The 24,483-nt window shown below is 44.4% G+C and overlaps 2 protein-coding genes across 2 annotated transcripts in view; both read left to right on the forward strand.

Moving 5' to 3' along the window:
- LOC147302785 (uncharacterized) overlaps window positions 1-24,483 on the forward strand; it is a 431,420-nt gene that overhangs the window by 122,223 nt on the left and 284,714 nt on the right. The gene's annotated exons all lie outside the window — the stretch shown is intronic.
- LOC147302791 (protein NLRC3-like) lies at window positions 10,007-16,375 on the forward strand. The gene is made up of 4 exons (XM_086284436.1): window positions 10,007-10,280; window positions 10,385-12,170; window positions 13,287-13,538; window positions 16,279-16,375. Exons 1-3 carry the CDS (start codon window positions 10,007-10,009, stop codon window positions 13,516-13,518), a joined length of 2,292 nt encoding a protein of 763 aa, XP_086140562.1. The 3' UTR covers window positions 13,519-13,538; window positions 16,279-16,375.

A 24,483-nucleotide genomic window follows, 5' to 3' on the forward strand; every position in this document is an offset into this window, starting at 1 on the left:
ACTGGTGGGGGGGATGGTCACATCTTGCAGGAGCTTTCTTCTCTCAGGAATTCTCTGCAGGAGGGGGAGATACAGGAGAGGTGGAGGAAGATCTCAGCCTGGGCGTTTACCGTCTTATGTAGTCTGGAAGATGTGTGGTTGGTGGGGTGGGTGCAGTTTTCTCTGTGGTGGGGTTGGGTGGACTGTCCAGGGCTCTGTGGAGCCGGGGGGCGCTACTGCACTGGGCCCCGGTCTGATGGGCCTGGGCCCCCCTTCCCTGGCGGGTCGCGGAGGGTGGGAGTGCCTACTGGGGTCAGCGGGGGAGCTGGCCCCAGGGAGGGGTTACCTGCCCCTCCCTTCCTTCCCTCCCCATCTCCAGCTGCCTCCCTCTTCCCGCTCCTCCACAACCACCCACACATGCAGGGCCTTGGAGTGGGGGTATGTCACCAGGGTCCAGAGGAGGCTACCCCCCCCCCCCCCCCGTCCCCTTCTGGCTGCCTCTGCCTCAATTTTATCCCACAACTTAGACATTCACATTATTCACACTCTCATTACACATACATATAGGATCTTGGGGGTGGGCACAATCACGGAGTCCAAATCACCATCAGGGTGTATACCTCACCCCTGACGTCGTTGCCCACCTCTCAATTTTAAATACACTTAGTCATTGAGGGGTAGCAGGAGGGACTATGCGCTTACCTGCTGCTCCTTGGCAGGTAGCTCCATGCCCTCCTGGGTTTTAATTGCACCTTAGAACACATATGCATCAACACTACAATGAGCGGGTGGAGGGAGGTTTGGAGTCTTCTCCCACCCCCATTCTCTGCGGCCTGCTGGAGCGGGAGGGCTAGTAGGAGGAGTTGGCCGTCCGACTGCGGTCTGGGGTGTGGGGCCTCCCTGCTGCTGCGGAGTCGGGGTGGTCTGCCTCTCCCCACCGCAGGGAAAAGGGTAACACCACCTGGGTCTGGGTGCAATTCCCCCGTCCAGGGGCAAGGGTACCTAGACCCGGTTTGTAGAGTACGCTTGGGGAGTGTGATTGTGTGTACAGCGTCTCTTTATGTCTGTCTCCACGTTGGTTGAGTGTGGAGTGAGTGCATATGAGAGCATGAGGGTGGGAATGGATGTTTGTGTCTGTGTGTGCCTGTATGTCTGTGTCTATATGTCAGGTTGGGTATCAGACGCCACCTCTCTGGGGACACCTCAGGCCCTCCAAGGTTTGGAGGCCTATCTCCACCCACCACCACTTCCCCTGCCGGTGGCGGACTCCCTCAGGTGTCGGTGTGTTGGTGGTTCTTTGTGTCTGGGGGTGGGCGTCCGGGTACACACCGGCTCACTCCTTGGCGGCCGCTTGTCGGGGCCTGGGGCCTGGGGCCTGGGGCTCGCTCGGGCCCCTTTGGAGGTGGGGTGCCCCCGGCCTCTCGGCCTAGGGCTCGGTCACTCAGGCGCAGCTGGGGGCCGGCGGAGCTCACGGGCGCGTCACTGCAACTCCCCCTGACTTCTGCTCCGCGGCTGCTGGGCGAGCCCTCATCTGGGACTCTCCTCAGCTCTTACTGGAACAGTGGCGCGGCTGCCCCTCTGTTGGTCTTCCATGGTCTCTTGTGTTCTGGGGGCCTCTGGATGTCTGGAGTTTTGATCTCCTCCATACCCGCTTCACACCCTGGAGGACGGGGCTGTGGCCCCCCCACACTCCCTAGCAGATCATTACATGGAGAAACCTTTGGAATGCAAGCATGCTGATCCACACAGGTATGCACACATGGGTATTCACAGACGCGGACTAAAGCTTTCTTGGCTGCTGCCTCAAAGCACACTGTGCGCTGTCTATCTTGCGTGCTGCACAATATCGTTTATTACTTAGTAAATACTGATATCTATGACTAGCTAGTTTATTGTGATGGTGCTTTGTTTTCTCTATTATTATGTTGCTCTTTGTTGTTTGCTGTCTCCTCTGTTTGTTTTTGTTTGTTTGTTTGTTTGTTTGTTTTTTCTCCATACAGGTGACCCAGGAGTTTTTTTTTTTTTTTGTCTCTCTTCCCCCCCCTTCTCACCGTCTCTTCTCCCCTTTGGTTTTCTTTCTTTCTCTCCCCCTCTCTCTCTCATTCATTCCCCCTGTCCTATTTATTAAAAAAAAAAAAAAAAAAAAAAATGACAAAGGATGAACTGAAGCTCTGCCATCACGTAATGTCGCATACTGCTGTTTCTGATGTCATTTAGGAAAAAAGAAAAAAAAAAAAAAAAAAAAAAAAAAAAGATGGTAACAAGCTGATTATTACAGAACAGGAAACACACGTCTGCTCATCAAACACCAGCTGCTGCTGCTTTTATCAGTCTGACAACAAAACCTCACAAGAAAGAAGTTTTTGTGAGTTTGCAGCGTTCCTCTAAACTGAAAACTAAAACAGACTGAAAATGGGAACATGCACCCACACTCGAGAGTCAGGCAGCTTAAATGTGTTTCTCTTCATCTGTAGTTACGTTTCATTGGCTGGAAATGTGCTAACTGGAATCATTCACGAGTCCAGATGAACAAAAACAAGTGTTTACTGCTCCACGCTGCACGAATCTGAATCAAAATCACTCAGACGCGCCCACGTAGGCATTCCACTAAAACCATGTGACCACCTTCACCTTTAAACCTGTCGTGAATATAATTTTAGACTCTTCACTTTATTTTGAAAGAACAGATTTGCAGGAAGTGCGGCTGCTGCAGAAACTCTTCACTTTTCACTGGCTTTAATCTTGAAGGTTTCTCCAGATGTGGAACATTCATGCTAAACATTCAACATCTGACGACCGTCTCCGTGTAAAACACTGACAAACTCAAACTTTATACGGTAACTGACAGATTTATTCCTCCATTTTCAGGCATTTCACAATGAACTTGGATTAGTTTGATGATTTTATTCACGTTGGTGAATAAAACCAGCAAAGAGGCTGATTCCTGCAGAGGAGGAGGCAGAGTGGAGGAATCTGCAGGTTCTGTCTCTAACACACAACCAGAGCTTCAATCATAACGAGCACATAATAAAACCATGATCCCCCCGATCGACTCTTTTAGCCTGTTTTCTCTGGATCGAACAGGATCTAACAAACCCCAGCTTCTGCTGGGGCACTGGTCAGCATGGGAGGAAAAAGATGGCTGCCATGTTGCTGTTTCCTTTCTTACACCAGCGTTATACTTCCTGTATCTATGGGTCTGAGTTTTTAATCAGAGGATGAACTTAAAGCTTTCAGTCTGCTCTACAACCCACCACCTATCCACACGTCTGCTAAGTGGACTGGAAATCAGTAAAACTTCTACCAGACTTTAGTAAATATTGCATTAAGATGAGCAGACAGATTTTAATCTCAGCATCGTGCACACAGATTTTTCAGGACACTGGAAGAGTTCCTGCCGTGGATTTAGATGTTAGTGTTGTGTGGATGATCCCATTCTGTCATCTTTGTGTTACTAACACTGATGACACCACCGTTATTGGACTCATCTCGGACGGGGATGAGTCTGCCTACAGGAGGGAGGTTGAACGTCTGGTGTCCTGGTGCAGCCACAACAACCTGGTGCTGAATGCCCAGAAGACAGTGGAGATTATTGTGGACTTCAGGACGCACACAGCTCCACTCCCCCCCATCATCCTGTCTGACACCCCCATCACCTCTGTGGACTCATTCCGCTTCCTGGGTACCACCATCACCCAGGACCTGAAGTGGGAGCCCACCATCACCTCCGTCATTAAGAAAGCCCAGCAGAGGATGTACTTCCTGAGGCAGCTGAAGAAATTCAACCTGCCAACACGGACGATGATGCAATTCTACACTGCAATCATCGAGTCCATCCTCACCTCCTCCATCACTGTGTGGTACGCTGGAGCCACTATCAGGGACAAACAGAGACTGCAGCGTGTTGTGCGCTCTGCTGAGAAGGTGATTGGCTGCAGACTCCCATCTCTGCAGGACCTGTACACCTCCAGGACACTGGGGCGTGCAGCTCGGATCTCAGCTGACCCTTCTCACCCTGGACACAGTCTGTTTGACCTGCTCCCCTCAGGCAGGAGGCTCCGGTCCATTCGCACCAGAACCTCTCGCCATAAGAACAGTTTCTTCCCCTCTGCTGTTGGACTCATGAACAATAACCGTATGACTGTTCCCACCACTAACACCCTACGCTGTGTTCACTGCATCATTCCATGTTTGGCACTGATCACCACCTGCACTCATGTATATATCATGTATATATCTATCTACTTAGCACTTTTAATTCTTATTCTTATTTTTATTTTCATGTCTATTTAAGCGTAATTTATGACAGTATGTTTGCACTGAAGCACCGCAGCAATTTCCTAATGTTGTAAACCTGCTCAACATTTGGCAATAAAACCCTTTCTGATTCTGATTCTGATGCTTTTACACTTTAGGACCCTCGAGACCTCTGCTGCTCAGCCGTCCTGATCGCTGCCTCCACTTTAACCAGAGGCTGTAACCTCTGATCATTTCACCTGCACCGACAGTAAAACTCTTCTCCAGAACCAAACGTGCCATAAACCCATCACAGCTTCATCATCAGCTCAGTCTCAGCAACATGCAGACGACCGAGCAGCAGAAACTCTGCAGGGAACGTCTGAAGTCTGTTCTTCAGTTTTCCCAGCTCACTGTTTATTGAACATGAGACAGAAAAATAATTTCACCTTTAATGTGAAACTTTTATCGCCTGTGACATGTTTGCAGGAAGTTTTCATGCTGTGATTTAGTGTCACAGCCATAAATATCACACAAGGTAAAAACTACAAGTCCCAGCATCCTCTGTGTTTAGGGAGGAGCAGTGAAAGTGAAAGTGTTGATCCTCCGTTCAGAGCAGCAGGAGGAGGAAGGTGGAGCTGATGCAGGTGAATGTTAACATGAATATGTTTCTTCTTATGACATAAAATAATTCCACGCTGTTCTTGTCTGTGGGTGAAACGTGAGGCCGGTCGGCTCCTCTGAGCGCTGGTTTCCTGTAAGTAGAGAGGAAGTGAGTTTAGCTGAGAGAGCAGGAGGAGAGTGAGAGCTGTGCTGAGGCAGGTGAGTGTTAACACCGCTCTGACATTACTGTGTCTCTGTGGCGGGAACAACAGGCTCCGTCAGTGGAGGCAAAAATAATCAGACTTTGGTTTTTCAAAGGAAACTACTTTATGTTGGGAGAAGCCGCGCGCTCATTGGATAACGACTTGTCAATCTCAAGTTATTAGCCAATGAGCGCGCAGGTTCACAGTAAGACCCGCCCTTATCACGACAAAAAAAATGGCGACAGAAACTCCTTTCAGGCTGACTTTAAACTGTTTGAGCCACTTCCTGTTCTCAGTCCCGGCGTCCTGATCACCGAGGTTTCTGTTGCTCTGATAGCTGATATTGATTATATCGGTAAACAGGCTGTAGGCAGAAACATCAGGTCTGATCTGAAAATCCCTTCAGAAACAAACTTTAAGAGTTTTATGTCCGTGTGAGGCCGCACGCTGATTGGATAACCACCTGTCAGTCTCAAGTTATTAGCCAATGAGCGCGCAGATTCACAGTAAGACCTTAACACAGCATTTTTTTTTAAAACTAAAACATCGACAGTGAAACTGTAACGTGTCCTGTGATCTATAAACACTCTGTGATGAATAATCTGAAGTCATTTTGAGCCTGACAGTAGTTTCCTGTCACAGAGCAGAAGCTGCAGGCAGTTTTTGGCACCTTTATATTTAATTTATTCCAAAATAAATCAATAAAGGTAGAAAAGAACTCTCAGTGACATTAAAAATCTATTTTTAAAGACAGATGTGACCAAGTGCAACAAATATAAGATGAGATGTTTACAGATATTTGAAGTATTGATCACATGTAGAACACAGAGCAGGTCCAATAACAGAGTCATGCTGCTCACAAACAGCAGTTTGGTTTCATGAGCTCACTTCCTGCAGTGATCCTCAGCTTCTCTCCAAAGGAGCCGTAACATGTGGGCTCCTCACCATGATGATGATCCCAAACACACGGAGTTCCTTCATCCACCTGATCATGTACTTATTAAATAATGTGATGGTTTTGGTGTTTTTTAAAGACTTTGAGCCTCTAAAATAACTGGTTTGGACTTTAGGGCCAAAGCTCCAACATTAGAAAGCCGTCAGTGTGATGCTTCCAGTACAACAGCACCTCTGAGTGTGTGTGTTTACCTCTCAGACTAACTCCACCCTGACATCAAGAAGATGGAGGAAGAGGACGGAGCAGCATCTGCAGCATCCAGCTGTGTGTCTGTGAGGAGTGACGGGGTTACACAAACACCTCCACCTTACAGTCATGGACCTGCAGCAATAATGTAAGAACACTACTAACTTTATTAGTCATTTCAACATAACCACGACAGAATCATTGATCTGTGATTGGTTCAAACTGTTTGATCTGAGTTTGATTTTTATTGACTTGTTTTCTTGCTAAGATCTGAACTCTGTAAGTTTAAGTGAAGTCAGTGCAGCAGAATCAGAGAGAAGAGCTGAGAACAAACTGAGTTCATTCAGAGACAGAAAAAACCGCTGATGATTGGCTGACCTGTCAGCGTTATGAGGCAGACACAATATCACAGAGGGATCAGCTGATCATATGGCTGTCAGAGAGAACTGATCAGTTATTGATGTTTGTGTTTGCAGAGGTCAGAGGTCACAGTCTCCAGCATCCAGCTGTGTGTCTGTGAGGAGTGACTGGTCCAAAGAAAAAGTTCCTCCAAACTTCAGTGATGAACCTGCAGCAACAATGTTCTTCAATCATGGAGCTCAGCTGACCATGTAAGAGAGCTGCTGACTCAGAGTTCAAAGGTTGTTTCTATAAATGTTCTGCCAGTGACATCATAACTTAACCTAACACTGGTCTGTGTATGAAGTATCATTTAGTGGCAGTTGTTAAAGTTGTATAATGATGATGCTAGTTTGGGGTGTATTTTCCTGCTGATGCAAATGCATCTACTTTGCCCTTTGTCTGGTGCTTTGGACAAAGACGTCCAATGAAACTCAGAACAACACAGTTTGCACCACCAGCAGGCAGAGGAAGTGGCTGACATCCAGAAATCCTACCAGTGGCTGAACAAAGCTGGACTGAAAGACAGCACAGAGGCACTAATCATGGCAGCACAGGAACAAGCTCCGAGCACAAGACCCATAGAGCCCGGGGTCTACATGGCTCTTTTTGGGGGGGTTGTGTTGTATTAATAGTGACTTTGTTTCTTTGGACCAAAATCTTTTGTTTTTCAGTTCAGTTGCAACATTGACTAACACTAATGCAGGGGTCGGCAACCTGCGGCTCTTTAGTCCTTACAGTGCGGCTCCTCGTGGTTTGGGAAAATAAATTAGAAGTATTTAGCTGAAGTGTATTTTATTTATGTTCTTTTTTAACTTGTAGTTCTAAATTGGAAGATTATTGTGATATTGAAATATAAAAAGAAAATTATATTTTATTATTTTTTCATCGCTCAAATAAGCGTCACACTCGCGGAAGCCGGTGTACCCGCCGAAACGCCGTGCATTTATCGAGACTTTCAGCCCCAGGTAGGCCAATTATGGATCTTCGGATCCACATTATGTCAGCAGCTGTTCTCCACCGTGAACTATGTTAAAAACAAACACCGCTCACGCCTCACAGACGACAGCTTACAGTCCTGTAAAGATGAAAGTGACTTCGTACAGCCCCGATCTGCAGAATTTTGCAAATATCTATTTTTCATCTTTCAGCAGCATAGAGCTTTTTTTCCAATTGTTTTTTAAAAGTCAGGTCAAGGCTCCAAAAGCCCAAAGGAGATATAAGGGTGGCGGCTCACAGCAGTTTTTGTTTGCTACATCATTTTAGTTCAGCTGGGTGTCTTTCCTTTTGTTATATTTCTTTAAGAGTTCAAATGTGTTCATTACATAAATAACATGTAATTTTCTCTGTAGCACTTCATGGATTTCATAAGCAACACACCTTAGTTGTTCACACAAAGCATAAAGGTAAAAAACAGTATATACAGTGTTATCTTCATTCTAGATGTCAAAAAATATTTGTGGCTCCCAGTGTTTTCTTTTGCGTGGAAACTGGCTCCAAATGGCTCTTTGGGTCCTGAAGGTTGCTGACCCCTGACCTAATGGTATATTTTTTTTAGCTGGATCGTTCTATAAAAACATGAATCAACTCTGAGAAAAGTTTCCACCTGACCTGTTGAATGTTATTGAAGCCAGAAGTTTGCCTTCATACTGTGTTTCTTGCATGCCTTTTGTGGTGTACTAATTGATGTGAAATGAATGCAATGTGGTTGTGTTTGCAGAGGTCAGAGGTCACAGTCTCCAGTATCCAGCTGTGTGTCTGTGAGGAGTGACTGCTCCAAAGAAATAGATCCTCCATATTTCAGTCATGAACCTGCAGCAACAATGTTCTTCAATCATGGAGCTCAGCTGACCATGTAAGAGAGCTGCTGACTCATTTACGGGTGTTTGAAATTCTGTGACCACTTTGTAATTTTAGTTTATATTTTAAAGTGTTTTTATTTGTAGTTGCCTGTATTTTTATTACACTGTGTGTAACGTGGTGGTTTGTGCTGTTTGGGATTGTTTTGGTGTATTTGTGTCAGAACATCAGATAAATGATTTCATCACATTTTAAAAGAAAGTATCAGGATAATAATCTGAACTGAGTCATCAGAAATAGAAAGATGGTCTCAACAGGCCACTGAGCTGATCTCCAAAGAAATGCAGAAGATTGAAGAGTCCGAGGCTGTTTATTTGTCACAGGCATCGTCATACACGTACAACACAGTGAAATGTGCTGAGCTGCTCCTGTGACTGGACAAAACATTAGAAACAATCATTAAATGAAATAATGAAACATTGTGCAGATGTAATGTTAAAGTGCTTTGTGCCACATTAGCACAGCATGTACTGACAGAGCAGTGCAAGCAGAACAAAGCAAATGAGCAAAGTGATGTAAAGAGAGTAACTGAACAGAGTGAGCAGAGTAATATCAGCAGTAATGAAGCAGCAGGATCAGTGTAGCAGCGTGTGACGTCATAATGAATCAGGTATGATCTGAAATATGACAGTGAGACAAGAACATGATGTAAGGTCCTGTTTAAACCCTGATGGTGATGCTATGAGGGGAGCATGTTCTGATTTAGGACTTGGATGGTCTGAGGATAGAAGCTCCTCTCTGTTTGTGTCCTGATGGTGCAGAAGCTTCTGCCTGATTGTAGAAGGAGCTGAAGCCAGCATCATCCCAGAGGTGAAGCTCCTCTGTGTGCAGACCTGAGGTCAGATTCCTCCAGGCTGATGTTCAGGATCTACAGAAACGTGTGGTTGTAGTTATTGCTGCACTGTGTGCTGACAGCAGATACTCAGAACAAAGCGCTGCACACGTGTTCTTTACAAACACCTGTACATATAAAATATGGATCATGGCAGTGAATGAACACGTTTCTGTCATTTGTTTCATTGGCTTCTTTTTTCTGCCTGTGTTCATGTGATTAATGTCTAACACATAAACAGGTTTGTAATCAAACATCACATCATCAGGGAGGCATCATGAAACAAAGTTACTGCTGGAGGCTGAACTCAATTTGGTGGCAATGTTCAAAAATATCACTCAGATCATTTCAAAGCTTTTAGTTCTTCTTCTTCACTTCTGTAAAAGAATAGAAAGGAAATCAGAACCCAGAAGTTCACTTCCTGATGACTGAACTCTTTCAAAATAAAGCTGAAAGCTCTGAATGTGACACCGCTGCTCCACCACAGTTTTTAGAGGAGGTCAAAGGTCAGTTGAAAGTGATGGATCCCAAACTTCCAGTACATCCAGTGAAGGACATAATCAGCTCTGTGATGAAGGCTTTTACTGTGGAGTTTGTAGGCTGATCACTCTGTGTTTAATAAGACAGGCAGGAACAGCAAAGGAAACTTGGATTCTGAACTCAAACACAAGTTTCTCCACTTTGACTTTTCTCTGTGACCATCAGAGCTTCTGCACAGTGTCATCAAATCTGGATGTTTGTCACTGACAGTCAATGATTTTAGTGATAAAGAAATGTGTTCACAGAGGGAGGAAGAGGAAGAGGAGTGGTGTCTGTGAGGAGGAGCAGCTGTCCTGCTGTGCTTTGTGTCAGGACGTCCTGAAGGATCCAGTCTCTACCAGCTGTGGACACTGGTTCTGCAGACAGTGCATCTCCTCATACTGGGACCAGTCTGCTTCATCAGGAGACTGGTCCTGTCCCCAGTGTGGAGAAAGATCCAGAAGCAGAGCTGGACTGCAGACAGCCAGTCAGAGCAGCTGTGTACAAAGTAAGACTGAACATCTGTCTGCTGATGGACTCATTTCTGAAAACTGGACTTCTTGTTGTTGTTCAGACATTGAAGAGTTTTCTTTCTGTTTTTCTTTCTTTCAGCAGATGTTGGTCTGCAGGAGGTTTTAGATGAACATAAGATCAGTCTGAGGAGGAGATGTGAACGTGTGACTGAAGGAAGTGATGAAACAGGAAGTAGAACCCTCCTCAACAGGATCTACACTGAGCTCTACATCACAGAGGGACAGAGTGAAGAGGTTCATAGCCAACATGAGGTGAGGCAGCTGGAGACAGCTTCCAAGATGGACGCCCTCCATGACACTCCAATCAGGTGCCAGGACATCTTTAAAGCCTTACCTGACCAACAGAGACCCATCAGAGTGGTTCTGACCAACGGCGTGGCTGGTGTTGGAAAAACCTTCTCAGTGCAGAAGTTCACTCTGGACTGGGCAGAGGGCTTGGAGAACCAACATGTCAGTGTGGTGGTTCTGCTTTCATTCAGGGAGCTGAACCTGATCAGAGAGGAGCAGTACAGTCTTCTGGAGCTGCTCCATGTTTTCCATCCAACACTACAGAAGGTCACAGCAGAGAAGCTGGCTGTCTCTCAGCTTTTGTTCATCTTTGACGGCCTGGATGAAAGCAGACTTTCATTGGATTTCACCAACAGGAAGCTGCTGTCTGATGTCACACAGAAGTCATCAGTCAGCCAGCTGCTGACAAACCTCATCCAGGGGAATCTGCTTCCCTCGGCTCTCGTCTGGATAACTTCCCGACCTGCAGCGGCCAATCAGATCCCTCCTACGTGTGTTGACAGGCTAACAGAAGTACGAGGCTTCACTGACGCCCAGAAAGAGGAGTACTTCAGGAGGAGATTCAGTGATGAAGAGCTGTCCAGCAGAATCATCTCCCACATGAAGACATCCAGGAGCCTCCACATCATGTGTAGAATCCCAGTCTTCTGCTGGATCACTGCTACAGTTCTGGAGCACATGTTGACTACAGAGCAGAGAGGAGAGCTGCCCAAGACCCTGACTGACATGTACTCACACTTCCTGCTGGTTCAGACAAAGAGGAAGAAGAACAAGTACCACGAGGGACATGAGACGAGTCCACAGGAGCTGACGGAGGCTGACAGGGAAGTTCTTCTGAAGCTGGGGAGGCTGGCGTTTGAACATCTGGAGAAAGGAAACATCATGTTCTACCAAGAAGACCTGGAGCAGTGTGGTCTGGATGTGACAGAGGCCTCGGTGTACTCAGGAGTTTGTACAGAGATCTTCAAAAGAGAGTGTGTGATCTTCCAGAAACCAGTCTACTGCTTTGTTCATCTGAGCATCCAGGAGTTTCTGGCTGCAGTCTACATGTTCCACTGTTTCACCAACAGGAAGTCAGAGGTGCTGAAGAACTTCCTGGGAAAAAAATACAACGAGTCATCTCTGGACAATTTTTTGATGGAAACACTAATAAAATCCCTCCAGAGTAAAAATGGCCACCTGGACCTGTTTGTTCGCTTCCTTCATGGCCTCTGTCTGGAGTCCAACCAGAGACTCTTAGGAGGTCTGCTGGGTCAGACAGAGAACAGTCCAGAAACCATCCAGAGAGTCATCAAGAATCTAAAAGAAAGGAAGACAAAATCCTCTCCTGACAGAAGCATCAACATCTTCCACTGTCTGATGGAGATGAACGACCTCTCAGTACATCAGGAGATCCAAGAGTTCCTGAAGTCAGAGAACAAATCAAAGGAACTCTCTGAGATCCACTGCTTAGCTCTGGCCTTCATGCTGCAGATGTCAGAGGAGGTTCTGGATGAGTTGGACCTGCAGAAGTACAACACAACAGCAGAGGGACAACGTCGACTGATTGCAGCTGTGAGGAACTTCAGAAAGGCTCGGTGAGTCCAGATGTGATCATTAATATTATCAATTAGTGATAGTTTAGTTACTCAGTCACACAGTAATAAATTCTGCTTTATTTTGTGTTCACAGTGAAGAGTTGTTTTCATGCTTTTAAAAATGTTTTGTTTTTTATCAGAACACTACATTTGTATTATTCTGGCAGAGACCTTGGTAGGAGAGTGCACCTTCACATGTATGTGGGTGTGTAACTGTGAGCTTTTCACCACGTCGTCGGTTTTTAGTCTTACGCTGAGTTTGCAGTCTGACATGTTTTATCTGTGTGCTGTTTCCGCTTGGTCGTGTTAACACGGTGCAGCAGACAGTAATGAGACTGTTGCTCATGTCTGTGCTGCTGTTGGTCTGTTAGCATTGCTCCTTAGGAGAGAAGACTGAAGTGAGACTTTACAAAGAACGTGTTTGTAGTAAAGTGAAACTGTGTGAAACAGTGAAGATGGTCCAAAGCAGCCTCTGTTTGTGCTTCTGATCACTGCTCTTTCTGTCTGATGTTATTGTCTTTATCTGGGCTCTGATTGCACTTTCTTAATTTTTCCAACTAATTATTGAACGTGTGAACAATCACATTATCTGTGACATCATCACCATCAGCATATGTGCTCCAGTTCTTTAGTTTTTCTTTCCTCTGTACTAAAGAGCTGAGATGGACAGCAGTGTGCCAGCATACATCCAAAATTAGAGTCAAAGGTCACTGCAGGTCATTATTTTTATACTGTCACCACTCGTGACTCCGCCCCTTTACAACAAAAGTCCCACAAACAGCGTGTGAGGTCACGAACACACCACAGCATCACCAAGTCACAAGGACGAGGCTCTGACAGGGACGACTCACAGCAGGAAGAGGTCAGTCTGTGCCCGTTGGCAGAGTGTTGGGCGTGATCACGTCGTATCTGCATTATTTGGTACGATCATCATAGAAATGATCAGAAATCATCACCAGACGAGAAGCTGAGCTTTGATTACTTGATGCCAGCATCATCATCATCATCCCTGGTGGTTGGTGACGTGTAGCAGCAGTGAGTGGGCCAGAGTGATTTGTGTGTTTGTTTTTCTTAAAGTGGATTGTTGAGTCATTCTGGCTCGTTTTGGTTTCACAGCCATCCTCCTCACCTGGATGCTGACTTGCCACTTAGTGAGAGCTCTGTGGAGATCTTCAGGTTCGCCAGTATAGTCGAGAGTCACTTTTATTCTTTTGGGACCCGACGCTGGAGATGTGGAGCTCACAGGGGCCTTACTTGCCGAGTTCTTCAGCGTGATTTCTCCACGGTGAACAGGTTTACCGTGGAGCACAAGAAAGCTGACCTTATTGCTTCGATGGAAACGGAGTAAGGCCGAGTTTTAGGACCACGGTAAGAAAAATATTCCCGATCATTTTAAGATAAAGTCGAGGTTAAAGTCAAAATTGTATTTGGAGAAAAAAGTTGAAATGTGGAGATTTGATGTTTCAAGACAAACTGCCAGGTTTGCTGTCCCCTCTACAAAACGCTTTGTTTAGATGAGTTAGTGAAACAAAGTGATCCACCGTCTTATGATAATAACTTTATTTCTAAAGCGCTTTCAAACAAAGTGCTGAACCAATATTTCATCATCCAGTTTTGCAGCATCCATCCTCTTTATTGTACGAAGGTGGAACCATCGATAACCTCGCATCCGTCCATTACAAGACATTTGATTTTGTACAAATCTTCCAGATTTGTGTTTTTCAGCTTTCTGCACCATCCTTTCAGCATCTTTATACTTTTCACCACACTGTGTTTATATAACACATGGATGTGTAACAGGAATCATTTCCCTTCTTTAGCTAACACCACTGCTGAAGTTTCACTGACTCAGAGAGTACAGCAGCTGTGGCACTTTGTCCTGAAACAGCAAATCTCCACAGTTCTTCATTTTCACCTTTAATGTTGAAATTAAGGACATTATTTTTTCCTTAATGTGGCATGGGCCTTCTGTATAACAGAGACCCAGCAGTAACTAGTGAAGCCCAGTGTGAGGGTCTCTGTCTTTAAAATAATGAGAGCTGGTGATAAAGTGGTGGTGAGGGAATCACGGCTGAGACTGAACTTCGATCCGCCTCCCTGCATCCTTTTTACTTACCAAGAGTTTCCACAGATCCTTGTTACTGATGTGTACGTTCAACTGAGGGCGAATGTGGAAGTCGCCACTCAGACCACAGTAACGTCACACCAGACGCTCCCAGTTTATTTTGTCATTTTAATCAATGTACAGTTGGGAGGTCGCTCGCTGACGTTTGTTATGGCTCCATCAAGGAACCTAATAAATCTTTCTGTAGAGCTCTCTGTGGCATGTTTGACTGAAATGTGTTTTATTTGGTTCCCATCATGAAATCTGTCTTAAAGAGAACTAAACCTCAGTGCTGGTTCTGGTGTGGTCAGCGAGTCCATCCAGACCCTTCAAGACTGTTTTTCTTGGACTGATTAGGACTTATTTCAAAATGCTTGTGTGACTTGGATAAATTTACAGACTGTGCACATGTGCACTGGCTCCAGACGTGGGGTTGTCCTGCATAGTCAGTGGTGTCAGTAAATCATTAAGTAAAATAATATGTAACTAGATTCCTTTGAAAGAGCAACCATGGATGACAAAGCTGGGCGGAGTCTGCTCTAAGACACCAAATGAGCAAATGTTTGCTGACCTGTATCAGTGATCACCTTTTTGTTGGCCTGGTCCCCCAGTCCTCCCACTCCCCCTGGTCCTCGGTGGATGCTGTCACTTCCTCTGACACTGGCTCACCATTTATGTTGTGTCAAAAATCAAACGTGAAGATCTAATTTACTCTAAACTCTCTGACTGTTACTAATATAGTCATAAAATATGCAACAACCACTGGAGATGGAGATGAAGCTTCAACTTGCAGAAAATAGTTTATTAAAATCAGTTTGAATAAACCCAAGGCTCAGAGCAAAAGAGACAAAAGCGCCCCCAAGTGGTCAGACTGTAGACGAACAGAATAAACCCTATCAAAGACAAACACGCTGGAAGCATCTTTTCTAACACTCCAGTATTTATTAGCATTTATTATAAATTTATTGTGACTTTGAAGACGTTCAGTGTTTCCTTTGGTATAACGGAGGTCTGACTACAGTCCAGTAAACACACTGATTAGGATTATAGATTAAACTGCAGTAATACTTTCACAGTGTGCAGTGATGCACAGGTCCGAGTGGTTTTACACTGAAATTCTCAACAACAGGAAACTATAAGAATTTGTTACTCTAATAATAAACATAGAAGAAGAAAAACATTTTTCATTTAGAGTTGATGAATATAAATGAATTTGAACTTTACAAACCAATCAAAGACAAACTGATCCATGTGAGTTTATAACAATATTCAAAGGCTGCTGCTGGACACAGACAGGTAACATCATTTTGACTTGCTGTCACCTGGATCTGGAGTCATAAACACTGAAGCGCTGAACATTAATACAAGTCTGTTTCTGCCAACTAGTGATAAACCTGCAGACTAATGGCTCAGAAAGCTAAAATGAGCCAATCATTTCTGTGTTTAGTTCCCCTGAAATCAGATGTGATATCAGCAGCTGTGAGTTCATTCATCATTATTGTCCAGTGATGAGATTTCTGCTCCGTTTGGTGACAGTCAGCAGATTTTTCCTGAGTGTGGACGTGAACAGTCGTACCTGACAGCAGCAGGTAGCAAACAGAGATCGTCTTTCCAGCTGGAACTCTTCACTGAGCTGAACTCATTCAAAATGTTCTGGATTCAAGACAGGAAACAGTCCACATGTGTGTCTTCACTCTGACTCTGGATCAGATCTCAGTGACAGACTGTGGACATTATGGAAGCCTAAATGTGACGCCATCTTCCTCCTTCATCTGCAGATTAAAGCCAAACAAAGATTCTCATTAAAAGTCTGCAGGTCTGAGAGAGACTGAATCGTTGTGTCATGTCAAACACAATAAGAAGAGCTGAAGCACAGATGTGAAGAGCAGATGTTCATCAGATTATGACCTCACTCTGTTTTGTCTTCATATACATTCAGTCTGTGTTTATAATGCAGACTTTTTGCTTTTATAATAACACATTTTATATTTTCTGTAATCTCAGACTGACTCAGTGTCGACTCTCAGAGACTCACTGTGAAGTTGTGGCCTCGGCTCTGAAGTCCATCCCCTCCCATCTGACAGAGCTGGAGATGAGTGAGAACAAGCTGCAGGATTCAGCAGTGAAGCTTCTGTGTGCTGGACTGGAGAGTCCAAACTGTCGACTGGAGACTCTGAGGTGAGTTCACTGACTGCAGCTGTTGTTGTTTTTCTATATTTCTGATCTTTGATATTTGAAACGTTCTTTAGTTCCTAAATGTTCAGGATGTGTCTGAAGAGAAATGTGTCTTTGAGTGCTTTCAGAAATGTTGTGTCTTTCCAAACGACTGAACAACAGTTTTTCCTCTTGGCTCCAAATAGAAGTGACAGACTTGAGCAGGGTTCATTTAAAGGCTGACAGAAGTGGAGTGGTGACGGGGAGATGTTTGTCAGGACAGCTTTTCAGCCTCCACAGGTTCATGTTGTGCTCCGTCAGTCAGTGAAGATGAAGTCAGTACTGGTGAGGCTGTAGAGTGTGTGAGGGATGTGAATGAGGCTGTTGGAGATCTGATGATAGCAGATAAAAACAGGCTGCAGAGACTTTGAGCTTGTGTGGAAACAGACAGAGAAAAGAAAGACATGAATGTCAAAGCTAATAAAGGTGAAGTTAGGAGCTGTGATGATGTTCATGTATCAGAAGCTGATCGGGCTGCTACAGAGACGACCCACACAGCTGCTGTGGTGAGGTTTGTGTTAAAGCAGAGGAACACAGGCCCACACATGACAGCAAAGCAGGTTTCAGGCTCTGTGAGAGGATTTCAAACAGAAGCTGGAGAAGAGAAAGGACTACAGAAAGAAGGCAGCTGAGACCAGTCCAAGTGTTTCCATGGAGCCCAGTCTAACATTCATTTATACACTAACGTACAGAAGTGAACGGGAAAATGAATCCATAGTTTCAAATGTAGAAATAGTTCTCAGTTCATTTACAGAGTTTAATACAGTTCATGAGGAAATGTTCAAAACAGCAGCTGAGAAAAAATCTTCTTCACAAAGTTGGATCCAATTCCAATAGTTTGTGATGCACTTTAACGCAGCGTGAGCAGTTCACTGCCTAACCCCACAGAGACTGTCAGTCTGGACTTTTCTTTATTTCTATTGGCTGTCAGTGAGATTTCAGAGCAATCAGAGACTGTGGGTCTGTGTATGAAGTATAATTCATGTGCAGTTGTTGAAGTTGTAGAATGAGAAATAGCAGTTTGGGGTATTTCCTGCTTTCATTGTCCTGCTTGTGCTGATGAAAATGTTTATTGACGTGTGAATTCATTCTTCAACGCTCGATTCTGCCTGAACAACGAGAAACTTTGCTTATTTTTGTGTAACACAATTCAAAGTAGGGCTGGGTATCGTCACTGATTTCTAGAATCGATTCGATTCAATTCGATTGGAATCTGGGAAATGTTGCCTCAGACAGTCAGAAATATTATAATTCAGATCAGTATATTTACATATTTTTGTATCTATAAAAGGGAAGCTGGCACTTTCGCGACTTTATCAAAGGTGTGAGCATCACAGCAGAGGCCTTTGTGTCAAAGTAGCTGAAGATAAAACACAGAAAAACATGAAGCTGATTTTCCTGGGATTTTATAAAAATATTCTGCAGTAGATCAAAAACACATAAACATTACCTGATGCTGCTGAAGTGAAGCAGAGCAAAGTTACACCGTTTTTATTACAAACACAGCGTTTTGCAGTTTTGCATAATTTTAAAAAGTTTAAATTTGTTCAGTATTGAACGGCAGAAATGAGGCTTTCTTTTCAAAAGTAAGTAAAAGGAAAAAAACAGCGGCCGACAGCGCTGTAAACAACGGTAGACTTGTGCGTAACAAGCAAGCGAATAATGCAGAAAACAGATTTTTAGATGGGAAACTGTTCTTGAAGTACAAAGAGAGAGAGAGAGAGAGAGAGAGCTGTGCATGAAGTGTGATTTTATCCTGGTGGAAGCAAAACAGCAAAAGTCAGAGTGAGTTCATGACGATGTTTATGTGAAGCGTAGTTTGGATCTTCTTTTGCTGCTGGTTCAGTCAATATTGTTTGGAGAGAGATAAAACTAACAGCTTTAGAATCAGTGTAAAAAGGACGTAATAGAATAGAATAGAATAGCCTTTATTGTCATTGTACAGAGTACAACGAAATTGGAGTGCCACTCCCTTGGTGCAAGATTCAATAATAAATATAAATGTAAAATATAAAAAGTACAATAAAACAATCGCAAGTATTCAAACAATAGTAAGTAAGATATATGCAGGATAGCAGCATTACTATAATGACAGTATGAATAGCAGCATAATATAATGGCAGTGACGGTATGGTATAGCTAAGCAGGTTCAAACAGGTTAAACACAAAGCGCGGAGCCGCCGAAACATCAGAATCAGCGAGCTGTCGGCTTTCAACCCCGACTGTGTCCGTGTCATCGGGTGAGAAAAGCGACATCTCACTGATTCTGATTCGCGGGTCGCGCTGTGTGTTTAAGTCTTTGTGCAGAATCCGTGTTCCTGCTCTCATTTACTGTCTTAGCTGTTGTTGAGATTTTGTGAGATTTCACCAGAAATTCTGGAATTTCAAGCAAAATAAATTTATATTAAAAAATAGATTCAGGATTTTAATTAATCGATTTTACGTTATCCAAGCCAGAATCGATTTTTATCGATAAATCGATTATAAAAACCCACCCCCTAAAAGCAACCTATCAGACCCATTAAACACTAACATAGATGAATACTCAGATTTAAACCTTTATTGTTTCACAAAGGGTTAAAAAGGGAACGTCCACAGTTTAGACTGCAGCAGATTTTATTAAAGCAGTTTGACAGGAGCAAAGCAAAAACACAAAGAATAAGTGTTTCACATATTAATACATATAACATAATAATAAAAGAAAAGCAAAATAATGATACAAAAGAATGAAAAAGTTGTCCAGAGCAGCAGGATGTCTGAGGTCTGCAGAAACACAAAAACACAGCAGCTAAAAATAGTTGTTGAAAGAAAACGAGGTGGGAGCTGCTGATTCCTGAGCTTTGATACTGGATTAGCTTCAGTAGTTATTCCCATCACTGCTGTAGGAGCTACATTTAGTCACAGCTGATTGTCTTTGACCAATCAGAAGACTACTGTTGTAAAAACAAGCAGACAAAGAACCAATGAGAGTGAAGAACAGGATAAAGAGCTCGTGTGATGGAGGCAAAGCAATAATCAGCAGACTGTAGCAGTTTCTATCTGGATGAAAGTAGAAGGAGCTCAGCGGAGCTCAGTCCCATATCTTTGGTTAGAAACAACATCAGTGATTTCCTGCTGCTCGAGATGATTCCAGCAGCTCTCATTACAGCAGCTGATGAGAGAAACAGCTGATGGCTCACAGCTCGTGCACTGTTGGATCTCCAGATGTTCACGTGGCTGAAGTCTGTGAAGAAACTGTGGTCCACGTAGTTCACACGGCCTCAGATTGGACCGAGCTCCCTGGATCACTGCAGCATCCTCAGCTGGTACATGGACGTCTCTGCTCCTCAGTCTTGGAGCCCCTGCAGGTCCGTCCACACCACCAGGGTCTTCTCACTCACCTTTCCTTTGTCCTCGTCCTTCATCGGCCGTGCTGTGTCTTTGTTCCTGCGGTGTTGTTCCCACGATGCAGCGCTGATGTTCCCCCCTTGAATGCACAACAAGTACGGTGCTGGTCTTTCTCGGGTGGAGCAGAGACAGATTGAAGTCTTTCAGGCTTTAGTGCCGACTTCCCTGACAGAGGCTGGACTCCATGGTCTGCACAGGAGGCTTCTACACTGTGTGGAGGTGACTCCTGGACTCGAAGACAGGCTGCAGGTACATGTGTGATGAAGAGGAGCTACAGCAGTGTGATGGAGCTGCAGGTGTGAAGGAAGTCCTGCTGTCCTGTCCCACCCTCATCTTTGCTTCCTCTGTCTTCTCTGGACATGTCCTCCTGTTTCAGAAACAGCACTGCTTCATGCCGAGGGTGGACGGGAGCGTTGGCTCTGATTCTTTTACCGTCCACCACAAGGAGACACTGATGCTGACCTCCTGATTCATCTGCATGTGTTCTGCTTCACACTGCTCACCTCCACCAAAGACTTCACAAACATCTTCTTTCTTTGAGTCCAGTTTGTCCCACAAACACTTCCAAATCTCCTCCTCTGAGATTCTGCAGCTTCTTGCAGTGTGACTCAGCTGACTTCTGACAGACCACAGACTGGCACAGCATCCACATGTGTCTCCTTTCAAACAGGCTCTTGATGTTTCCTCCCACATCATTCTGGCCTCTCAGTCTCCTTTGTTCTCCAGCTCTGTAGCTCCAGCTGGTGAAGCTTCAGTTTTCCATGTTGGTAACAGTAAACTACAGCCTCTGCTGTCAGCTGGGTAACTAAACAGAGCTGCAGCACGTCTCTGCGGTGGTGCTACATCCAGCCTGCAGACGGCCGTCTACATGTTGTAGTGGTTTACAGTCACCAGGGGGCGCTGTCCCAGCCATGCAGGCAGTGGGCTGCTCTGCTTGTGCTGTTGTTGGTGAAGCTGAAGTGAAAGTGATAGGTTTGTAGTTTGAACCTATCCACTGGAACGTTAAGGACAATCTGCTACGCAGCAAAAAGCAAGACACAAGGCACCAAAGTTCTCTGGTTTACTCATGCATGAGGGAGACCTGGCTGGAGCCAAGCGTCGTTCCACCACTTGACCACCATCAGACTCTCAGCCAGGCTCCCCATAGCACTCCTTTTATTGTGGTTACATGAATATGCATAGGGTCATTAACATATAGCATCTCACATAGGTATACATGTGAACAAAGAATACTGTGTGTGTGTGTGTGTGTGTGTGTGTGTGTGTGTGGTACTGCTGATCAAAGGGTCATATAACATCCTTGGTCAGGAAGAGGGTAGACCCCCCTTCACCCTAGATGGTTCACCCTAGATAACATGGTGAGGAAGTCCAGCAGTTCATCTAAACAAAAAGCACTTAGACTAGAACAGACGTAGCTACGTTAATCCTGCCATAAAACAATAAGAGAAGGTACGACCTCTCTCGTGCTCCCAGGATGTGGGTGTGCATTCTAGTGTGGAATACACACCAAGCCCCTGCAGCCTGCTAAAGATCACACATCCTATCACTACACAATTGATTATACACCTCTAAGAATATATGGTTAAATATTTCCTAATACAAATGACAATAATAAAATCTAAACCCATCAGAAAGCGAGAGTTAAAACACTGAACAGTGTCCACTGAGCTTCTCATGCTCAAAGAAGTTTAACAGGAAGGACGACTCGTCCATCAGGCGTCCAGCTGTCCGTGACCGTGTCCACAGCAGAGTGTGACCGAGGCTTCATGCTAACACGCACACATGAAGCTAATACCACCACGAGCAGCTGCTCAGTGGATTTGGAGGACAAATGTCTGCAGCTTCTCACAGGCAGTATGCAGAATGTGGATCTCTACAAAGACTGTGGAGAGCTCGTCCCACACTCTAAATCCACACTTGTCTGCACAAAACTTCTCACACGTTCCCGTCACAAGTGTCTTCTAAGCGAAGCTACCAGGTTCAGGTCCAGCTTGTTTATCTGGAGCTGCAGGAGATGATCCATCCTCACAAAGCAACACAGACAGCAGATATGCAAACACACAACACAACCAAAGGATTCTCTATGCATGTCTGTGGCTGATGCTGCTGGAACGAAGCTGTTTGAAACCTTGTTGTTCTGCACTTTGGGACCAGAAGAGGAAACTGAAGCTCTGTGCAGAGGGTCCAATGGAAGCAGCCAAGCGCTGTAAGTGTCTGCTGTACAGGGATGCTGGTTCAGCTGTGGCTCAGTTTCACAGTGTGACTCAATAAAAGCAGCAGGAAATCAAAGCTTGATGCTTTCATCAGTGTGGAAATAAGAAAGTTTCCTGTGACAGACGCTGGAGCTCTTTCACTCTCAGCTTCACAGTTTCAGCTTCAAACTTCTTCCAACATGTTTCTAACACGGCCACATTCCACCTTAATGGAGCTGATATCTTGTGCATCAGCACATTTTCTAAAGGCAGCGATCACATCTTTAGTTTTGGATGTTTAACTGCAGATTGTTTATGTGTTTATAGCACATTAATTACAGCAGCAGCGTTGACCACAGTGCTGTACAAGAATCCAAGATAACTATTAAAATAACTCCTAATATTAATATCACACATCAAATATCAAATAACTCTCATGCTGTATTAAAAGCCAGTGAATACAAATGTGTTTTCAGAGCAGATTTACAGAGACTGACAGCAGGAGCTGGGGCTGTTCGATAGAACGATGTATATATGATGACCATATGAAAACATCTATCGTTTCATATCACGCTCTTTGTTTCCTGCTTATGTGTTTGTGTTTTCCAGATAAAGCTTTCAAAATAAATCTGAAGATCCTGTTGAGATATTTCAAAATAAACACAATACAGTACTGCGGTCGCTCGTTTATCGAGTTACGTTCTAAAAATAAGTCTCAGAATGAAGTAGCAGCTTTATGTTTTACAAGTATTATAGAAGTTTTAAGGCAGTTAAACCCTCACTGCACACTTTCTACACTTTTCTCAGACAGGCATGAACATTTTCACACTTTTCTCTCTTGTTTAAACAAAGTTCAAACCTTCATAGAAAAATAAGTTCATTATTAAAGAGTGAAAGCAAAGTGTTTCTGAAACGTGTCAAATCAGCCTTTGCTGGCATTAAATGAGCTTCTGTGTGAGGAGCACTCGTCCATGGCCTGGGCTCCTCGCTGTCAGGTAAAGTTTCATAAAGCTTTTGAGTTTTTCTGCAGATAATGTTGGTGTCCAGCACGATGTTCTTTTTCCTGCGGTCACTGAGCCACAAAGCCAAAGCTGACTCCATCCTTACGATGTTCTTGTTGTGGACAGTTACAACCTTTTTGCCTCCTTGTTGAAACTATGATGGTCAGCATCTTCCTCTGCCTTTGGCTGCTACCACAGGTGCAAAACGTCTCGTCATCATTGTTGTTTGTTGGGACAAAACGTACAAACATACAGTGCAGCACTGCAGAGTCACACTGCTGTAAATTTGAACACATTCTGTACTGTACAGGAGACACGGCACGAGATTGGCTGACAATGGTCTACAGCCAATCAGGACGCAGAACACAACGCGCTGTAAAAAACAAAAACATGCAAAATTGCACAAAAAAGATCAGCGAAACAGCGAGGCCGCCAAAGGTGAACTGTGTTACAGCGAGGGACCAGCGTATATGTGGTTGTTGGGACGATAAATGTCTTTGAGCTTGTGTCAGAAGACGAGCTGCAGCTTTCTGGACCAGCTGCAGTCTTGCCAGGCAGGTCCCACTAACTCCAACATATAAGGAGTTACAATAATCCAGCTGGGACGTCATGAAAACGTGGATCGCCCGTTCAAGGTTTTTAAAAGATAGAAATGATCTCACCTTAGATAAAAGCCTCAGTTTGAAGAAAGACCGCTGTACAACTGAGCTCAGCTGTTTTTCAAATTGCCGTCAAATATAAGCCCCAAATGTAATAATGCGATTTAATAAAAGAGCTGAACCAGTCTAATAGAGCGCCCTTGATGCCACCATGCTCCAATGGTGAGGTCAAGATGCTGTGGTCAAGGCAGCAGTCAGATCCAAAAGCACAGCTGAGTCTCCTGATCAGTGGCTGATAAAAGATCATTAAGAACTTTCCAAAGTGCAGTTTCAGTGCTGTGAAGAGCTTTAAAACCAGACTGAAACCTTTACAACAGATTGCAGCTGAACAAATATAATCTTTTACAAAATCTTCGACAGGAAGGGAAGCTTTGAAATAGGCCTGAAATTTGAGCGGACAGAGGATCCAGATCAGGTTTTTAGTACAGGCTGTACAACAGCATGTTTAAAACAGGCTGTACAACACCTGAACTAAGACTGCTGTTAAAAATCGCTAAGATGTCGGAACCAACAACCTTTAAAATCTTTTTAAACACGTGTTGGAACAACATCATTTGGACAAGATGATGTCTTTATAGCATCACATCGTTCCTCCACCTGATCAAACCACACAGGCTCAAACTGATCAAAAACAGCTGAGCAGGTGAATATTTTAGCCCCGGTGCGATCTCGGGCGAGAGTATCGATGATGGCCAAAGGGCAGCGTCCAGCTCTACGGCCGCTGAAGAGCAGACTCAACAGACGCGCGTGATGTGG

Source organism: Aulonocara sp. 'chitande type north' Nkhata Bay, linkage group LG23 (genome assembly GCF_057382095.1).
Source record: "Aulonocara sp. 'chitande type north' Nkhata Bay isolate Kocher_YH1m ecotype deep benthic linkage group LG23, A_spYH_male_GT1.1, whole genome shotgun sequence".
Classification (NCBI taxonomy): domain Eukaryota; kingdom Metazoa; phylum Chordata; class Actinopteri; order Cichliformes; family Cichlidae; genus Aulonocara; species Aulonocara sp. 'chitande type north' Nkhata Bay.